Source organism: Falco biarmicus, chromosome 12 (assembly GCF_023638135.1).
Source record: "Falco biarmicus isolate bFalBia1 chromosome 12, bFalBia1.pri, whole genome shotgun sequence".
NCBI lineage: Eukaryota > Metazoa > Chordata > Aves > Falconiformes > Falconidae > Falco > Falco biarmicus.
The window spans coordinates 152,513-172,342 of record NC_079299.1 but is presented as its reverse complement, the minus strand read 5'-3'; the positions used below and the strand labels follow the sequence as shown (position 1 = coordinate 172,342).

The 19,830-nt window shown below is 54.7% G+C and overlaps 1 protein-coding gene across 1 annotated transcript in view; it reads left to right on the top strand.

Annotated features, from left to right (window-relative positions):
- Positions 1-1,199: 1,199 nt before the first annotated feature.
- The window catches only part of PTK7 (protein tyrosine kinase 7 (inactive)), a 38,652-nt gene continuing 20,021 nt past the window's right edge, over positions 1,200-19,830 (top strand). The window contains 1 exon segment of the mRNA XM_056357225.1: positions 1,200-1,331. Coding sequence (XP_056213200.1) covers positions 1,301-1,331 — 31 coding nt within the window. The 5' untranslated portion in view covers positions 1,200-1,300.

Genomic DNA, 19,830 nt, shown 5'->3' with positions numbered 1-19,830 from the left:
CTGTGGTGACCCAGGCTCTGCTGGAGGTGGCAGTGGTGGGGGCTTCTGGTGCAGCTCCAGGCCGGCACTGCCACGCAGGGCAGCAGGCATGCTCTGATCCTGTGCCACACGCTTTGCTGAGTCAAGGCTTAAGCATCCTGTGATGGATCCAGTAGCGCTCTCAAGGATGCTGTGGGGTGCCTGATGGTGAGTATTCCATGCAGTGCCAAAAGCAGCAAGTGTTTTGGACGCTCAACAAACCAGCTGGAAGGCTGGTATTCAGAGCTGCGGGTGCAGGGCTGCAGCAGGCCCCACGGGAGGCATTGGGTCAGGCAGGGAGGCCTCCAGCCAGCACCATGCAGGTGTCCATGCCTGCGTGTGCTGCGGTGCCTCTGCTTTGGGTGCTGTGGAGGTGTCACCGAAATCGGGAGTAAACCTCTTTACACCAATGTAGCATTAAGCAGCAGGCATTCTCTTTTTACAGCACTGGATGGACGGGGGATCGCTCTGCCCAACACGCACACTGAGCTACTTGAGGGTACACGTTACATACAGCGGAGCAGCACGTCCAATAGTGTGTTGCATATTCATTTTCATTCGTGTGTAGGCTTGGTTACAAGTTTCTCACTTCTAATGCAAACCAGCACGCACCCTCAGATAGTGCTGCTGAGGTTCGTTGCTCACTCCCCATGCTCCCCAGGCGGGGGCTTGCCCTCTCTCGGGGAAGGGGGGCTATTGGAGTCGGAGGTCACCATCTCCCACGGACACCATGACCTTTGTCCTTGCAGCTGATTTTCCGTGGATTGCAGCACCTCATCAGCTTGTCTCCTCTTGTGGCCAGAATTTTCCTTGCTCGGAGGCTTTGTTCTGTGTAACGTGGATAACGGGGTTCTGTGCTGCGGCCGCTCCTGGTTCCCGTCCTTCCCGAGGCTGGTTGGCGGTGCCCCCGGCCTTGGCCCGGAACAGCTGCGGGTCGCCAGCCGGGCCCCGCCGTGGCGCGGGATAAACGCCAAAGGCGGGGCGGGGCGGTCGCGCGCAGACCCCCGGCGCCCGGGGGGGACCCTCCCGAGCAGCCGGGCCGCGGGCAGCCCCCGGGCAGGGGAGCAAGTGCCCCGGCACCCGCCGCCAGCGCCGGGGCCGGAGCGGGGGCGCGCAGCCCTCCGCTTCCGCGGGTCTCCGCTCCCCCCGGCCCGCCGCCGCCGCCCGGGCCCCGCCCGGTTTCCGGTGGCCGCCCCGCCCCCGGAAGCCCCTCTCGGCGGCGGCGGGCGGGGCGGCGGCATGGCCAGCGGCAGGGGCGCGCACTGACCGGCGCGCTGGGAGGATGGCGGCGGTGCGGGCGCTCCTGGTGCTGGGTGAGTGCTGGAATGGGGGGGTGCCCCGCGCCCCTCGCCCTAGGCAGCGGGGCCCCGCCAGGGCCGCCCCCGGAGGGTAGAGGTGGGGCGGCCCAGGGTGGTCTGGGACGCCCGCCAGCACGGGGCTCCGCTGGGCCGCCTCCCGGAGGGACGGATATCCCCCCACCCACCCCGGCCCGAGCCCCGCTGCGCTGCGGGAGCCGCCGAAGCGCGGTGGCCGCCCTGCCCGCCCGGGAGGGGTAGCGGCGGGCTCCGGGGGCTCGGATGAGAATGCGCCAGGCGTTTGCCTGCGGGCCCGCAGCCCCCTGTCGCTGGGCTCTGGCCTCGGGGGGGCTCTTTGTGAGTGGTTTGCGCCTGGAATCGGAGCGGATCAAAACCCGGAGAAAAAGCAGTGTGCACGCAGCGGGCTCTCCCCCGTAGGAACTGCCCCCCCTCGGCTGCTGAGGGGGCTTTGCCCCTTGCGGAGCGCATCGGGGTGAGCCCCGCCCCGCTGTGCGGGCTGTGGGCCCGCCTGGCGCCGCGCGAGGCTGGGGGTGCCGGCCTGGTGCTCCTGGGTGCTGCTGTGCGGGGGGGGCTTCTGCTGCGGGGCCCCGGCACGGTCTCCCTCCCCCGGGGGAGATCTTGGCCGTGGTGCGACAGCCCCGGGGGTGGTCGGCTGGGACTTGGCTTTGAGGGGTCCCCTGGCTGCCACGTGCCTCCTTTCTCGCTCCCTTCGGACGGGAGCCCCGCAGACAGGGTCTTGCGCGCTGCCGGTACTCGGTTGAGGTCCCCTCGGTTTCACCGCGTGCGATGTGCGGTTTGCTTTGCAGTTTTTGCTGCGAAGTCGGGAGCGATGTTAGCCGAGCAGACTGCCTCCCAGGGAAGGGTATTGATAGCGCTGCTGCCACTGCTGCTCTTCATTCGTCTGGAGCCCTGGCCGAGCCCCATTGCCAGGCTGCAAGTAATGTCCAATTTACAGCTGATAAGCACAAAAAGCAGCACTTATTTAGCTGATTAGCTTTGTAATTGCTGATTGCCTTGGCAGCCTTTTGGGAAGGCTGTTCCTGGAGCAAGGGGGAGCACATGCTTGGCTTGCTTTCTGGTTTGGAGCCACTGGGCACCGTGGACTTGCCGCAGGGTTTGCCTCCCTGCCAGGGTGCTGGCAGCTGGCAGCTGGGATGCACGGGCCTGCTTGTGAGGCTGCCTGCCTTTCCTCCCAGCACGCTCCCTGCTCCAGTTGGTGGAGTTTCTGTGCTGCCCCAGGCACATGCTCTCCTCCTTGTTTCTCTTGCTTAGCAGGACCACGTTACTACAGCTCTGGGAGGAACGTGCTGCCATCCAGCTTGCAGACACTAAAAAAACATCTCGGATGCCAGCAATGTGGCTGAACCATATCTCGGTATCTAGGTTTTAGGGGCTGGTGTTCAATTTTGTAGGTGGCAAAACAGTGCCTCCCTTCACCTGTGGATGCTGTTCGGAGAGAGGGCTGGGGAAAGACCTGTGAAGGGTGGTATATCCATGGCTCACACGGGTCCTTTCTGTGACCCTCCTTTGCCACGTATGTGTTCTGGGAGTGCTCTGTGCCTGGGCTGCTGGTCCCTGTTCCTCCATTTCCGTTGCTCAGTGAAGCTGTGATCTTTCTGGCAATGACACTGCAGTGTACCAGATGTGTGCTGGCTTCTGCTGGAACATGTGGTTGAAATGCTAGTGGAGGAAATATTTGCTGAGTCAACTTTTCTTTAAAGCTAAAAAACCCCAAAAGGTCTGTTTTGTTCTGGAAGTGCCTCCATGTCCTGTGTTTGAGCTGTAAGTTTCTGCCTGGCAGTGCTTTTTTTGTGGTCCCTGGCGAGCCTGTTCCTAAAAAAGAGCATCCCTGGAAAAAGGAATGATCAGATGGGATCTGAGATTTCTCTTGGGCTTAAAGGGTCCAAGTAGTACAACTTGGGTGACTTACGCTCTTTGAGCTGAAGCTGCCATCTGTTTTCCAGCGTCTGCAGCCAGATCAAGTACTATGATAGTCGATCCAAGTCAGCTGAAAAGCTGTGCTGCTCAGCACATTTCTGGGCTGTTTTGGGGCAAAGCGGTGACAAGCCAATACCATTCTTTTCTTCTAAAGTGTGTTGTCCCCCCTTGGGACTTGGCTGTGCTCAGGCAGTGCTCTGGGCAGGCTGTAACCCTGACATGGCAGGAGCTTCAAAGGCATGGCAACTCTGTAGTCATGTCTGTAGGCGCTTCTTTTTCTGTGTGGTGGGTCACAGACCACTGGGAGCTGGCACCTACGACCAGAGGGCTGTCATGTTATGCATGCTTTAAAGGTGTCCTCTAATCTCTTAATTGATGTGGGACAAGAGACCATCTTCTAAAGGCAGATGGGCAGATGTTTAAACTGCAGCAAGCACTTGGTTTTAGTTGCGTGCTGGGTAATGAATGCTCTTGCTGGTGAGAGCACATTTCCTCCTGCTGAAGCAGTCTTGCTCAGGAGAGGTGGGTGGGTGGCACTGCACATATGCATGTTGCTCAGATCGATAGGTCTCACCTTGTTTGACCAAAGGCTGGTCTGTGATGCATCCAAGCAGAGCGGGGGGGTGGGGGGTGGGGTGGGTATGTGTCCTAGGAGGGCAGGCTGCGCTTTTTCCAAAGGCCGTGGAGCCCAAGGGGAATAGAAGGAAGAAGGTGGGACAGGAGTGGGACGGCAAGAGCCTGGCTTTGGGGCAGCAGGCAAGAGCGCAAGGACAAGTCTGGCTGTAAGCGATAAGGCATTTAAAAAAGATCTGAAGGCTGTGAGGCCTAGTTACAGGTATTTACTAGGGGAACTTTACACTAATATTTTTCTTCCCTTCATTGCAATTCATCTGCTATTTGAGCTGCAAAGATCAAAGCTGCCTTCCAGCAAGTACACGTGGACCTAAGTAAATAGCTGGACCTACACCTCTCTTCAGTGAATAAACACTCTTTCCTCTCTGAACATTTTCAAGCGTACCTCTCGGGCCTGGAATGCAAAATATTTCGCATTAGCAATGGGTGTTTTCACTGCTTTTGATATTTGGGAACCTGGAACAAATGCTTATTTAGCAGCAGAGAGACTTGGGTACAAACGTGCCCTTTGTGAAGGCAGTTACTGCTGTGGTGTTTGCAGGGAAATTCCCTGGAGATTGGACATGCGATTGTTTGTCCAGACCCCAAGGAAACGGGTCTCATTCTCCTGACATGAGTGGCGGTCTCATGAGCTGGGATAGGCAGCTCTTAGGAGGCTGGGAGGACAGCAAAGCTGACAGGATGCTTGGCAGATGCACAGGAACGTTCTCTTTTATGAGAATTTAAGTTATGTGGGCCGTTAACATTGCGTTTGGGGGGGGGTGGTGTGTGTTTGCAAAAGCTAAGAACTAGCACAGTGGGTTTTGCTGTCTAAGCGAAAGAAGCAACCATACCAATTCACCTCCCAGGCTGTCAGGCAAACACCTTTGGTATGGCGATATCCTCCTGGAGAATGCTGGTTGTGCCCAAGGTGGGAGAAGGGCGAGTATAGTGTCAGTTACCTTTGTAAGAAATCAACTGTGTCCTGGGGGAGAGAGGGAAGGGAGGTGAGGAAGTGACGATTTGACAGTTGGTAGCATGTTGGTTCTTGGGCATTGGCATGCGTTTCAGCACGGCAGAGGTGCCATGCTGGGTGGCCTGTTTCCATGCCCTGCTCCTTAGCAGGGGTGTTGTTGGAAGGTGACATCCAAGAGCTGCTTGTGAATGCCTTTAGTCTGTTAGAAAAGCAGGTGTTATATTGTGTGGCAGGGTTAAAGGGCTGTGCTGTGAATGTAGCATACCTTCTGTGCCGGTTTGCCTGGAAGAAGCAATCCCACTGCTGGACGTGGAAGGATTTGTTCTCTGAGAGAGACCTGCTGGGGAGCAGATCGGGGCTGCAGGTTTTCAGGCTTTTTGTGTGGCTGCCTGCTAAGCGCAGGGGCTTGTTCCCTGGCTTTGTCATGGTTGGGAGGCTCTGCGCGTGGTCCACATCTTGTTCCTGATGTCCTGGTGAGCTTTCAGCAGTCCAGATACAATGTGTATCTCTTGCCTTTTAGGGAGGCTGTTGAGAGGGAGTGTGAGTAAGGTGGGGGACCTTGGGGGTCTTTTAGAAGCTGTTTTCTCACTTTCTAATGCCAAAGCTATTGAACCACAGCGTAAGAAAGCAAGCACCAGGTATTTTGGTTCTGGAGGAACCTGTCTGGGTGAGGGAGCAGTGAGCTGAGTGGCTGCATGGTTCTTGGTTGCTGGCTAGGGTTAAACCATGACATGTGGTCTGGGCAGGGTCCTGCACTTCCACCTCTTCCATCCTGCCTGACCCTGTCAGGATCATCTGTACTGGCTGTGTTGATGAGCTCTCCATTTGTCTCTCCTCTTCCTTGCCTGTTGCTGTGGGATCTGGCCCAGGGGCTGCTTTCCTGCGTTGGTGTTGGGTGCTATGTGAGGGAGCAGTGTCCCATCACCTCTCAAGTCACACGGTACCAGCAGATCCCCATGCATTAGTAATGGGAGATGTTGCTCTTGCTGTTTGGTTTGGATCAGATGGCTGGTGTCCCTAAACAAAAAAGAACCAGACTGATGCATCATTGTGAGGAAGACCATCTTCTGTTTCACTCTCCCTGTGCCTTCTGGGCGTAGTGCTGTGCAGGCAGCAGGAAGGAAGAGAGGCTTGCAAGGTTTGTCTTCATGTGGATGTAGGTTGGTTTGGGAACTAGACCAGAGTGCCACAGAAGCTTTGCAGGGTGCTCATGAGAGTGTCTGTGGTCTCACAGAGTGGAGCACTGGAAGAATGGTTGTCTGGGGCTTCTTCTGTCTGTTTTCCACCATGGGAGAAGCGTGCAGGCCGGTTGTAGCGAAGTTTCTGTGGGCTCTTGAGGTTGGAGGCACACTCTGTGTGTTAAGCAGCTGCAGCTCTCCAGGTCCAGGCTGTGTGTCTGTGGGTCTGGGTGCTGCTTGAATTCAGGTTGAACAGAGTCCTGTCCAAAGGTTTGTCCAGTGTTTCCTCTTGCCTCTGCCTGCTTTGGGACGTTGTAACACGGTAAGGATGAACTCGTGCCACCCTGTCAAGGCAGGGACTCCATTTTGGGTCATTTCTTTGTTCTGGGGAAATACTTGGCAGCAAGCGCTGTTCTCCTGTGTTTACCTGTGTCTCCTTTTAGTCTGTGCAGCCCCTGCTGAGTAACTGTGGAAGATCTTCAAGCCAAACACAAGTGGTCTTTGTTTCAAAGCATCAATTTGTGTTGGCAGCCAGGTCTGCAGCGCATGTGCTTTTCATTGACTGCTGTTCCAGCTCTGTTCCTCATTCTTGCCAGCTTTTTTTTAGATTTAATACAAAAATGTTCTTCCTGAGCTTAAAAGGCTGAGCCATACAGTACTTCTAGTAGTAATCTAAGCCTTGCCTTTTTCAGGGAAGCAATCTCTGCCTGTGCGCAGAACAGACTGCTTTCCTCTGAGAGGCAGCTAATACATGCTGTCTGATCAGCAAAGAGAGAGGTGAGGGGAACTTCGGACTGGCTTGCAGGCTTCTGAAAGCTTGGTCTCTGTGCTTGGGATGAGAGGTTTTGGTGTCCTGGCTCAGCTTGGACCGCTCCCAAGCCTGCTTGTCTTATAGCGCTTTGCGAAGGCTGATGGATAGGTGCTTTTGTTGATACTCTTTGCAGAATGTTCCTGCCTGGGACTGCTCCTTTGATTTTGTCAGCTTTCAAAAATCCATCCTCTGTCCTCCCAACTTTGACCCTCTGAAGCTGTTCTGCAAGGACTTCTCTTGAAAATGCATTTCAGTCCTTAAAAATATTAGGTGACATCCAGGCAAGGCCTATGTCACTACTTAAAATGTTCCTGTTGATAGTGAAGAGATGGATACTGAGGTGTCCAGGTGCCCCAGAGAGCAGGAATGAAAACTAGGCTGTATCCAACCAGAGGAGAGCTCAGACTGGGACTTGCCAGGGTGAAATGTGGCATTGATGAGTACTTGTGAACTCCCTGTCCCCTGTCACAGTGGGTGCACACAAATTGTGTGACTGGAGAGGAGGTGTGACTTGTTTTTAACTGATGATTCCTCGTGTGAGATGGAGCTTGTTGGTGGGATGCCAATGGGCCTGTCTTCTCCTTGTCAAATCAGGCTCTGGTTTGACTGAAACAGGCAGGAGCTTTTGTGTGAACTGAATCCACTGCCGTCAGACGGTCTGGACCTCTGTGTGGTTGGAGTGTTGTGGATTGATGTTCATACTCTGCAGGATGATGTGAATGAGAAGAACTGATACAAGCAGACTCCTGTCTGGAAAGTGGAGTGACACGTTTGATTTTGGGTGTGTGAACACTCCTCCTTTGGAAGGCAAGGTGTTGCAGGCTAGGAGAAAGTGGTGACGCACACAGTGCTGCTGCCTGTGCTGGGAGCTGGTGCAGGAAGGGGCTGGGGTATAAGTGAGCATTAGAGGTCTAATTGTATTTCAGCCCCTGGTTGACATATGTTCAGTTCCTAGAGGACTTCTGTCCTGGAGGGCAGGAGTGTCTGTGAGCACTTTGCACTCAGATGTCGGTACTAAAACGGATACTTGTTTTCAGAGTAGCTCTAAGGTGACGGGGCTTTATAATGTTTCCTCTTCTGTGATGCTGTTGTGAGATGAGGTTTGTCCCAGCATCAGGATTTTACTACACCTTGGTGCAGCTTGGGCCACTGTGAAAAACAGCCAAGGCAGTGCCCCACTGCCATCGATAAGGGCATGATGGTGAGTTGGTTCCATCCTCTGTCACCTCAAGCCAGAGGGCTCTGTGCTCAGAACTGTGGCACGGGGAGGCCAAGTCCCCGTTCTGGCTGCAGAGAGGAGGCCCATGTGCCTCTGGGCAGCTCTGTGTGGGGTTGTCCTTGCTGTCAAACATGATGCTGGCAAAAGATAGGCACAACATTGCTTAAAACCAGCTATAAACACTCTCCTCATTATGGTTGCCTGTTGGCCTCTACAGGAGCACAAAGGAAGCCTTTGATTCCAAAACATACAGTAACTCTTCAAATGGTTAAAGGCAGGACAAGCTGTGGCTTGCAAGTGTCTTTATTGCTCTCCACACAGCATGCTTTGGTCCTGGCTCTGCTGGGGAGGCCCGTCACTTTCATGGCATGAAGCTGCTCTGTGGCGCTGGCTCTGCTGAAGCTGCTGGCAGTCCTGTGTCAGTGGGAAGCTTTCATGGGAGGAAAGGTTATGGTTTTTGTCTTTCCCAGCAAAGACAAGATCAGAGAAAATGAAACCAGGCAGTCTTGCAGGGTGCCACTCTGGGCAGTGCATTCGGCCCTCCCAAACCATCCCTGAGAGCACAGATGGATTTGTGCTGCTGAGGACGGGTTGTTCGGTTGGCTCTGCAGCTGCCCTGGAGAGGGGCCAGCACCTCAAGTCTCTTCCAGCAGTTGAAGAATTGTGCAAATCTTCTCGGACCAAAGAAAACAGAGCTTCCCTTGAATTACTTGGTGTTCTTTGTTCCTATGCCTCCATGCTGCCTGTTGTGAACGCTGGGAACCTGGGAGCCATCTGAGAGCACCTGGTCGGTGCTACGGGAGCAGCCGGTTCCTGGGCTGAGCCTCCTGTAGCAGCGAGATGGCTGGATGTCAGCCAGTTGTCTTGAGAACACCCTTTCCTCCAGCCAGGTTTGAACAGATGCTTATCCACCATATTCTGAGCAAAAGCTGAGCCACGAAGGCAGCACATATGATTTTTCTCTGCTGAGTTAGCTCCTGATGGCTGTCTGTGCTTGCAGCCTTCGGGTGCATTAAGTGGAGGAGCTGTGTGCTGGGGTCTCACCTGGCACCGCAGCACTCTTCTCCCCAGGTCCTGCCCCTGCCTTGCTGCCTTGTTGCTCTGGCCCAGGTGCAACTGTTCCTTTTTCAGTTGTGCCCTCTGTCTCCCCTTTTCTGTGTGCCAACCCCCCCATGGCATGCCATGCATCCCCTTCTCAGTCTTTCTGTTGCTCAGTTTCTGTCTGATGCCTGGCTATGAGCACTGCTCTTTTGAGAGAGATAAAAATTTGACAAAAACCCCTTCTGCTCGGCTAAGGAAAAGTGTCAAACCCACGTGGCCTGAGGCAGAAACCATTAATCTGAATGGCTAACATTTTGGCAAGGGAATAAGTATCCAGGAAACAGGCGTGTTGTGCTGGGCATCCTTCCGTGTTACACCATGTTCAACCTGGGCCTTGCTGGGGTTTGGCCCTGCCTCTTGATGGCTGGAGATGCTTGTGCTGTGCACAGCTTCCTACCTACCGGGACCTGGATGTTGGGTATCTGTTGCCACTGTTTTGTGTGCTTCCTTGCCACTTTGTTGCTTGGGATGTCCTGGTGCTCTTCCCACTGGTGGGTTAGTGACTGTCCCATAAAAATTACTTGTTCTCCAGCCATGGAGATACACTGGGAATCTGCTGTTCTGCTGCTATGGAGAGTCTCCTTGGTTTTCAAGATTTGGTTAGTGTGAATTTCTGTCTCTGCAAGTCTGTTATACCTGAGCTTTTCTTTAATTGTCACTGGGGCTTTGCATTAGATCTGTCTGTAGCAAGCATTCTGCCTAGTTATTGATTTGTAGAAGTATTCCAGAAAGTGCCTTGCTGGCATATTCTTCCCACTCGGTGACTTTTCTCCATTTTTAGCTGAGAGGTAATGTAGTGACATCTCAGAGAAGCTACCTTTTAATTAATACTGCATGAGCAGAGGAAATACTAGCTTCTCTGTCTACTTTCCTATTTTTTGTGGTTTTTAATATAGATTCATAAATGGCTCTAATGAAAATAAACAAGGAACTGTTCCTTTCTGTGTCCTCTTTGCTTTTCAGAAGTGATACTGCAGGCATGCTCCCCCCCACCCCCAGTGATGTTTCCACCAGGAGGCAGGTCCTGGGCTGTAGCTGGGCAGCTGTGCTGCCTTGCACAGCCATAACCAGTGATTGTAAAGTAGGGCTGGCGTTCAGCTTTCCAGCAGTGAAAAATGAAACCTGCAGACCTGTAGGGCATAGTTAGAGACAGATACAGGGAGTTGTGGGTGATGCTTTGTAGCCAGGAGAGAGGCAGTGCCACATACACTGAAAATGGATGCGCAGCGCACAGCAGGCAGTATTAACTAGTGTCCCTGAAATGCTCAGGAGGGGTGACACAGAAATGATACGAAAGCAGAGAGAAGCCCTGGGCAACCAGTCTGTCCTCTGCAAGCTTCAGATGCAGGCAGAGGTCAAAACCCGACAGCGTAGAGCCGTGAAATAGGAGAGGCAGCAATGCGGCTAGTGCAGCGAGGCCTGTTTCAGTGTCTGCTTGCTGCCTTTTAGCAGCTCCCGTTGTCTCCGGCACTGCTGGATGCATGGGGCAATTTTTAGCTTGCAGCATGGTGGCTGCCAGGAAAAGCTGGTGTGTGTTGTCAGGAGCACCTTTCCTGGGAGCTTTTTCACTTTCTATGGGAGGGGAGCAAACAGGTCAAACCTGCAGTAAAGCAGGTCGTGAAGCAGGATGCTGCAGAGACTCGCTCACCTTGAGCCAGACCCACGGTGCAGCCTTGCTGCAGGATTGCCCTGATGTGGTGCTGTGTATGGCATCGCCCAGCCTATGGGCCACCCCCTTGCCCCTGGGAAGGCAGGGTGGCCGAGTGCATGTTGTGGTGGGCCATGCAGAGCTGCAGCTGCATGCAGGGGTGCACAGCTGAATCCCTGCCACAGTTGCGGCGTGGGTGTCATTTTCAAGACTGTGGTACTGGATGAACCATTTCTCCCGTGAGCTATAAGCTGTCTGGAGAGCTTGGCCAGCTGGATCTTCCTGGCTTTGTGGCAAATCCATCTGAGTCTCTACAGGCAGATAGCTAAGGGAAACTTGGCTGTAAATATACCGCCATGACCTGGAGAGAGATTTAAAATATTTATCCCAGAGCAGGACTTGGGAGATAAATAAGTTCCCTGTCTGCTTCCTTGTGTGCAAAGCTCAGGAGTGCAGCTGTCCCTTTGTCCACAGCTCTGAGTCCTCCTTGGGGCTGGAGGGTTGCTTACGGGTGGGCTTGAAGTCCCTGTATATAGCGTAAACATATAGCTGCCACTGAAATGGAGAGTGGGGTGCCAAAGGTACTCACTCTGGTGTAGGTGTGAGCTCTGGCCTGCACCTTCTCTCCCCTCGTTGGCCTCCCCAGCTGCTGCCCCTGCACTGTTGCCCTCAGGGGTGTTGGTGGAGCTTGCTGGTGAGCCCGGTCTGCTGGGTAAGGTTGTGACCCTCCCTCCTGGCCGCCTTAGAGCGCAAGATCTGCAAGACATCCTGATCAAGCATATCCAAGAGCCAGCACAGGTTTGGGTGTTACGGGGGAGGTTTTCCTCCTTCCAGTGGATTTGGTGGCAGTGTGCAGAGAAGCAGCTCACTCGAGCAGCTTGGGTGCCAGACCTTCGTTCTCCACCAGCCAGCCCTGGACAGTAGGGAAGGCTGGTTGGCAGGAGTGTACGGTGCCCAGCGCAGCCTCAGCTCGTGTGCTGACCTGATGGCCTCACTGCTGGAGAGGCGCTGGCTCTGAGCAGCAGCCTTGTCTTCACTGATGGCGTGTTGATGCAGCAGCTGGCTTTGCTTGGAGGCCTTGTGTGTGTGCTTCTTCCCTTTGCGCTGCTTCCCTTGCCATGGCCTCCTTCCCCACCCCCTGCTTTTGTCTCTGCAGCCTGAGTTTCCATTCTCTGGGCTGGCTGGGGCTCCTGTTTGCTGAAGGGAAGCGCCAGGCAGCTTTATGGAGCTTGTTCTGGTTTTTCCCATCATCTTCTGGAACAGCCTTTCAGCTGGAACAGGAAAAACGTGAAGCCCTGGCCAGGGGCTCCCTCCACACACACAGCAGTGCTGTGGAGGAATTCCCTCTTGACTGGGCTTGGGATGGCAGGAAGCAACATCAGCCTTTGGCCCTCAGCCTGGGTGGAGGGGCATGAGGGTGTAGTGGCAAGCACTCATGTGATGCCTGGAGGTGCTGGTGCCGGCTACCTCTGGAGAGGTTCTCAGCCACACAAACCCTGTGGGAGAAGTAACAAGCTGCTGTGGGCTCTCACCTCCAGCCCTGGGGCAGTGCTGAGCCCTGAGCCAGCTCCCGCTGCAGCTCTTCCCTACTGGCAGGACCTACCTGGCTGTTCAGCACTGCCGAGGCTCTCTGCCACCAGAGGGGTTTTGCTTGGTAAAGACCTTTGCATTCTCACATGCCCCTTGCTTAAATTGTGGGGGAAGCATCATCCTTCAGGGCTGCTGCACAGGGACATGCATCTCACCCTGGCTGTGCTTGTTCTACTGTATTCCGTTTCGTAGGAGACAAGTGCGGTACCTTTGCTGTGCCGGCCAGAAAGCTCGGCCTTCAGCTCAGCTGCGTCTCCAGCCTGCCATGCGCTGCCAGTAGCATGCATCAGTTATAAATCAGTGTTTCTGAGGAAGCCGGGGAATCGCTCAAGGGCTCTGAGCAAGCCTGGGAGAGTCTGTTGGCAAGACCGGTGGGTGCTGCAAGCCTGTTGCTGGTGCTGAGTCACCCTTGAAGCATTTGTCTTTCTCACTGGGCTTGGCAGCGCCAACTTTTGGCTGTTGCACCATTAAAGATGGTTTGAACTAGCAGTATTCCCAGCTCCCACGTTGGGCTCGTGGCATTCCTGTCTCGCTTGTTTCTCTGTATCTGCCAGCAAGATATTGTCCTGCCCTTCCTGGGGGTCCCGTGGGCGCCATTGCTTGCGCTGCTCAGATTGCAGGTGTGGGACCTGTCTGACCAAAGCAAGCTTTCTTCTCCACAAGCCAGAGGCTGAGCAGTGCAGCCAGCTGCTGGCATGTACCTGTGCCCCAAGTGTTGGGGCTCTGGCTGCTAACCCTGCCCTGTCCCCCTCCCACCTGCACCACCCTGGCACTGTGCTCATGGCTAGGGCTAGTTCTCTGGGGTGGGATCTCAGGAAAGGTGCGTGGGCTTCTTTTAGGGGCCTGAGACCATCTGGTGGCCTTGGTGGCCCAACAGGATAGCATCCTTTCCTTGGGACCAGGCGCGTCCTGCCAGAGATGCCCATGCCTCCTCTTGCAGTGGCTGACAGGAGCATGGGCACAGCCCTGCTGCAGAGCGTGGCTTGGAGCAGTGGTGACCTGCTCCCAGGACAGACTGGGCCTCCTGTGGGGCTGAGGCCAGTTGTTATGGTTCAGCAGCCCCAGCTGTTGCAGGCAGCTGAGTTTGGCTACCACTGGGGCTTTCCTGGCTTGCTCCGGCTTTCCCCTGTTTGAGCAAGGGGCTGAGATGTCAGGAGAGACTGTGGGGCAGAGGCACAGCTAGCAGTTCAGTCCAGATGCATCCTCTGTGCCCTACAGACGGTTAGCAAATCCCTCGGCCCTAGAGATCAGCTTAAAGAACCATGGTGGCTGTCCCACCAGCCCAAGTAAGCCTGCAGTGGGGTACTGGTTGGCAGCAGCCCTGCTCTGCTTGGGAATGAGGAAGAACCTCTGGTCATGTTCCCACTGCTCTTGTGGCTGCAGGGTAGCACCCTTGTTGCTGTTCTTGCTCATCACCGGAGCAGCAGCTGGCTTGTTCAGTGGGTGATGCTCTGGACCTTGCTTCCCACTGTTGCCCCGTCCCTGGCTGCTGTGGTTACCACATCATATTGATTTGGGGTGGCTCTTCTCTAACCCTGCTGCCTGGCTTTGAGCACACAGGAAAGCAGGGTCTCTCCTTGCTGCAAGGATGAAGGCAGGGAGCTGTGGAGAATGGAAAGTGCAGAGCTCCTATGAAGTTAAAACATAAAAAGTATGAAACCAAGCTTGACATGGTGTTGGAGGAAGCAGGCTCTGGGGGTGTGTGGTTGGGGAGGGAGCTGGAGTTTGGGCGGTCTGTGCTGGGGAAGCAGGACAGGCAGCGTGAGGAACAAAGGTGGGGAAGCCCCAGACTTGCTTGAACTGGGTGAGCGAAGTCGGTGTCAGGGTAGCCTAGCTGTCCTGGCACGTGCTAATGGACATCAGGGGTCTGCAGCTGGCTACCTGTCCTTGTGCTGAGCTTTTTTCTCAGTGATAACTGGTCTTTGGTCCCACGGCACATGTGTGAGCAGTTCCTGCCTGCTTGGGGACTGGGGCTGCGTGTGATGGAGGCTGTAGGCACCTCCCTGCTGTGTGTGGCAGTGAGCTCTTCCCGTGGCCAGCTGCACCCCAGTGCATCACTGCAAGCACTGCCTTAGCATTTGCTCCAGCGATTGATTTACAGTGTTCAGACACCAGTGGCTTTGTTCTGGTTTCTTGTGATAATTGCTCAGAAATTTGGCTTAGCCATTCCAAAGTATGGGATCCTGGGCCTTGAAGGGCAGGGAGCGTTGCTAACCATGAGGCAGATCCCACACAGCTTGCAGTGCCTCTGAACAGTTCTGGGGAGGCTAATGAGAATTGTACTAAGTGTTTGCAGCTTTTCTTTTTTTAGTTCTAAAGATTGGTTTGAAGGGCAGAGTTTGCTTCTCAATGGTTGCTTGGAGCCTGTGTTTAAAAGCACCCTTCCATGCTGAGGGCAGTGCAGGAAGGTGCTGCGGGCCACAAGGGGTGAGTTCAGGCTGCAGTCCCATTGCAGAGCAGTTGTCCCTCATTGGTAGGCCAGCAGCCAAACTGTTTCCAAACAAGGGCTTGCATGTGCTGTACATCATAGGACTCCCCGTGGGGTCCATGAGGGTGGGGTCCATGAGGGTGGCCGGGGTCTGGGCAGGTGTCAGCTTGCATTGGGACACAGGGAGGGAGTGAGAAAAGAGCGGACCAGCTCTGCAGTTTCCATTTGGGACCACAACCAAGTGCTGTGGGATGAGCAGATTCCCAGAGCTGTTGTAGGATGGGGATCCTTCTGTACCTACTTTCATCCTGGGTTGCTTCTCCTCTGGATCAGTAAATCCCACCTGGAATGTTGCATAGCTGGGTGCTTTGCGATTGAAACTGTGCTCATGGATGCAAATGGCTGTGCTGCAGGCTGGTTTGATGTGGCCCTCCATGTACCATGCAGAGAAGAACCAGGTGCGTGGCCTGTGTGGTGGTGCGATCACTGGTGTGTAGCAGGGGTGTGCGGGCATCATGTCTCCAGCAAGTCCAGAGCAAACTGCCACAAAGGAGAGAGGCTCGGCAGTCGTCTGAGCAGACACATGCTCTCAGAGCAGGGCTGTTGCATCCAGGTGTGTGGTGCGACTGTAGGGGCAAATAGGTGGTGCTCTCCCAAGTCCCTCATTGTCTTGATCCATCCCAGTACAACCATGCTGTGTTTATCGCAGATCTGGAGCTCCTCAGTGCTGGTGCAGTACCTCACGGCTCGCGAAGCCAAAGCCACCCTGGCTGAGCATTTCTTGGAAATGCTGCTTTGTACCAATCCAGTTGTGCTGGGGACTCAAATAGGAATTTTATTTTTTTTCCTGGGTGCAGAGTGAGTTTTTGTTTCTACTTCAGCTGGAATGGGAAACGACATAGTTTCAAAAGGGTTATATGATGGGTGCCCAAAGACTTTCCAGATGTTGGGCTTGATCAGACCAAGCCTGCTGTGTTCAGCGCTCCTTGCCTGCATCAAACCATTTCCATCTGGCCTGGTGGGAGAGAGTGGTTTATTGCAGCTCTACCCATCTGAGAGGCTTTCTCAACTGGAACATCTTGCACAGAGGAACATGCTGGCTGGAAGTCATTTGGAGATGCAAATCTCTCTGGGTGTTTGGCTTGGCTGCTGTTTCCGTGGTATCTGCTAAGCAGTGGAATATGCTGTGTGTGGAGCAGGCGTGCTCCGAGGAGCTGCTTTATGTGGCTATAGGGACCGACCCACGAGGCAGGGGGGTTGCTTGTGCTGTTAAGCCTTCGTGATTTTTCTTGCCGCCTTCTACAGCTTCAGCTGGCATAAATGAGCCTGCTGGGTCTGTGTTTGTGACCAGGAGGGGAGGAAAAGCTGACCCGTGTGTTTTTCTCAGTCCTGGCATGCCAAAAATCTGCTTTTATAGGAGCATGTTCATAATGAACTGTGCCAGGAAACACATGGCTTGCTCGAGCCATGAATGGGAGGTCTGTATGGGGCCCTGTGCTCACCGAGAGCCTTGTGAGGACAAAGAGCAGATGCTGGCGTGCTTTGCTTGCTCTGTGGCAGCCTGCATCCTCTGGGCTGCAGCGGATGGGGAGCAGGAGGTAGGATCAAGGTACTAAGTGCTTGGCTGATCCACTGACGGCAGAGGGGGCAGGACGAGAGGCCAGGCGAGTGGTTTTACTGCATGCTGCTCTTTGTGGCTCCCCTGTCCTGGGGAGGGCTTGCTTGCTTGCTTCTCTGCAGACGTGGCTGTTCGCAGCAGAGGCTGCGTTGGAAGAAGCCTGGGCACTGCAGGCAAGCAAAGAAGTGCTGCTGACAGCTTGGGATGATGACTGTGGATGGGGAAGAGAGAGAAAAGAAGGGATGTATGCAGTCTGTTGGGGCCTAGCTGCCGCAGGGATGACTGGGCTGTGCGTGCTGTACCTGGCTGCCACAGGAAGGGAAGGCTGTCAGGTGAGAGCTGCAGTCCTGAGCATTAGCAGTGCTTTGGTGGCTGGAATGTTGCTCCCTTGTAGGAACTGTTGCCGAGCCTGCACAGGCTAAGCTGCTGGTGAGGAGTGTACACTCAGCACAAGAGGAGTTAAACCTGCCTGTGTCGAGTGGGGCCTCGTTCTCACAGGGGGCTCTGTGCATCCTCTGGACCAGCAAGCTTGGGATGCTCCAGCCCAGTGATTTGGTTGCCCAGCCTTTGGAAGCAAGCCAGGGCTTGAACCCAGAGTCTGCCACTCTTTGATCCAAGAGTGGCTAAAAGCAAAGTCCCCAGCACTGGAGCCGTTCCCGAGGATTTGGCAACAGAAGGAATTGCTGCCTGCAGACAACGACATTTAATAAGTTGCTCCTCAAGGCAAGACCTGCTTGGTAATACTTTCTGGGAATGTGTTACTGATACCTGTGAGAGTCCAGGACCCCAAGCCCTAAGGTGGTCACCGCTGTGCCTTGGGATGGAACACAGGCTTTCTGAACACGTGCCTGTGGTTGCCTTTGCCACCAGGCTTCTGCTGTGGCCCGATGTCCTTCCCACAGAACATGGCGATAAATCGGTCCCGTGCTTGGGGCTGTCTGTGTCCATCCCGTGTTGAGCTCCTCTGGGACATGGGACCTGAGTGTGAGCTTCTCAGTGTCTTCTGCTGAGGTTTGATGATGCTCTTTTCCTTCAAGGACTGACTTTCTTGTGTCCCTTAGCTCTGCCCTAGGCTTGCAGGGAACCAGGTGGTCTTTGCAGCTGTGGCCTGGGTTTTGCTTGCATTAGAAGCAGCTAAGCATGCTGCTGCAGTGTGCAGTGGCAGATTCAGGGCAGTGCTTGCCTGCATCTTCCTTGCCTTGTTTCAGGTCTACTGAGCTGGGAACAAGTGCTGCAGAGTCATATATGAGTCCACAGTGTGTTAGCTCATCCACACCTTCCTTTTCGTTTTGTGATTCCTCGTCAGAAGAGCCTGTGTTGCTGCTGAGTTGATTGCAGAGGCTTTGTTTCCTCAACGGTCTGAGCAATGGCAGGGGCAGAAGCATAAAGGTCATGATATGGACACGGTAGGGTGGTGATATATCAGCAGTGGATTCCTAGGTGGCAAAAAGCTGTTGCTGCCACCTTGCTTTGCTGAGGTCTGTTAATTAGCTGACACATCCAGAGTTGGTTGCTTGGTAGAAAGTGGTGAAAGGGTCTCCACCCTGCTCTTTCAGTTGGAGGCTGAGGGGCTGCAGCCTGGGGGTGGACTTGGGCTACTCCTGCTGCCCACCTCAGATCAGTGCCGGGGGCTGGGGCATCGCTGGGGCCAGGTCACCCTCTGACCTCCCAGCTGCATCCCCAACCTCCTCTCTGCAGGAAGGTGCACTGTGTGGTTGCTGCAGGGCACCTAGGGCCTCCCTGGGTGAGCTGCTGTGCTCCTTGCCCCTGGGGTGTTGCCAGGGCCCTGCAGGTCTGGGCAGGGAGGGCAGGCTCCCACCTGGTGCAGCAGGGCTTCCCAGGGAACCTGGCGCCTTTGTTAATGTCATGGTTTAACCCTGGCTGGTAATGAAGTACCACCCAGCCGCTCGCACGCTTCCCCCCTCACCCAGAGGTGTGGAAAGGAATGTAAAACTCAAGGGTTGAGATAAGAACAGTTTAATGGTTGAAATAGCGTAAAAATGGAAGAACAATAATAACAATGATGACAATAACAGTTATAATGAAAAGGCAAAGGGAAAGAATATAATCCAGAGGGAAAGGAAGAAAGGCACACATGGTGCACAATGCAACTGCTCACTGCCCGCAGACCGATGCCCAGCCAGTCCCCGAGCAACGACCTGACCCCCGGCCAACGCCCCCCCCCCCCCCCCCCCCCCCCCCCCCAGGTAGATAATACCAGGCATGACATCCCATGGTATGGAATACCTCTTTGGCTAGTTCGGGTCAGCTGGCCTGGCTGTGTCCCTTCGCCGTTCCTTGTGCCCTTCCAGCCTTTTTGCTAGCAAAGCCTGAGGAACTGAGAAGTCTCACATCAAAGCCAGAACACAGCACTGCACTAGCTCCTCAGAGCATAATTAACTCCATCAAAGCTGAAACCAGGACAGCTGATTATTAAGGAAAATGGACAGGGAACAAGTGTTTAGCAGTGTGTTACCAAGCTCTCTGTCTAGTTAGGTGCTGAGCTTGTGGTGTGAATACATCCACTGTCCACCTCAGGGCTGGGACTCACAAGCTCATTGTGCATCCCTGGGGAGCGCTGGCCATGCAGCAGAGCTGGGGCAGCCGTGAGCTCCCCTGCTCCCGTCTGGGAGCATTTGAAGTCCTCTCTGCTTTGAGAGGCTGGAACAGACACTGGCCAGCCATGTCCTCTGCCTGAAGAGCTCCTTGGGGGAGTTGGCTCTGCCAGTTTTTGCAGATAGCTCCTTCTGTTGCATCCTGGTACCTGTGTGTCTTCATTTTATTTGTCCCTGGTAAGCCAGCTGTCCCCCTCCACAGCTGGGGCAGAGTCCAGATGCCTGCGGGCAGGGGAGAAGAGGAGGAGCATGTAGTTTGGGTGCTCTGGGCTTTGCTGCCCTGGGCACTCACTGCAGATGTGTTGCAGCTCCTCTAATCTGCTGTTCCAGATGCAGAGCATTAAAGGAGCTGGCTTGCACATCTGGCTGAGCTGACCCAGGGTGAACTTCGCTGAAGTGCTCCTGGAAGCAAGTCTGCAGCATAAGGAGCACTGCTGGGGAGTGGGGCTGGGCTACCAGCTGCAGAAGCCCCACCATGCTGGGCTGACTTTCCAAACCAGGAAACCTTAAACTGGCACAAAGCTCTCTCCCAAATCCCATTCCCATGCTTTTAATTCCTTGTTTGGTTGCGAGCAGCTTTGGGATTACTCATACCCTTGCATCAGCTGTGGTGTCTTAAGAGGTTGGTAACCTAGGCTCTTTTGGGTACAAAGTGAAACGGATCTATTCCTTTTCCCTTGCTGTCCTCTGTCTGGAGCTCTTTAGCACGGTGAGGAGGTGCCCAGGAGCTGGGCACTGGGCATGCCTGGGGGTGGCTGGCTC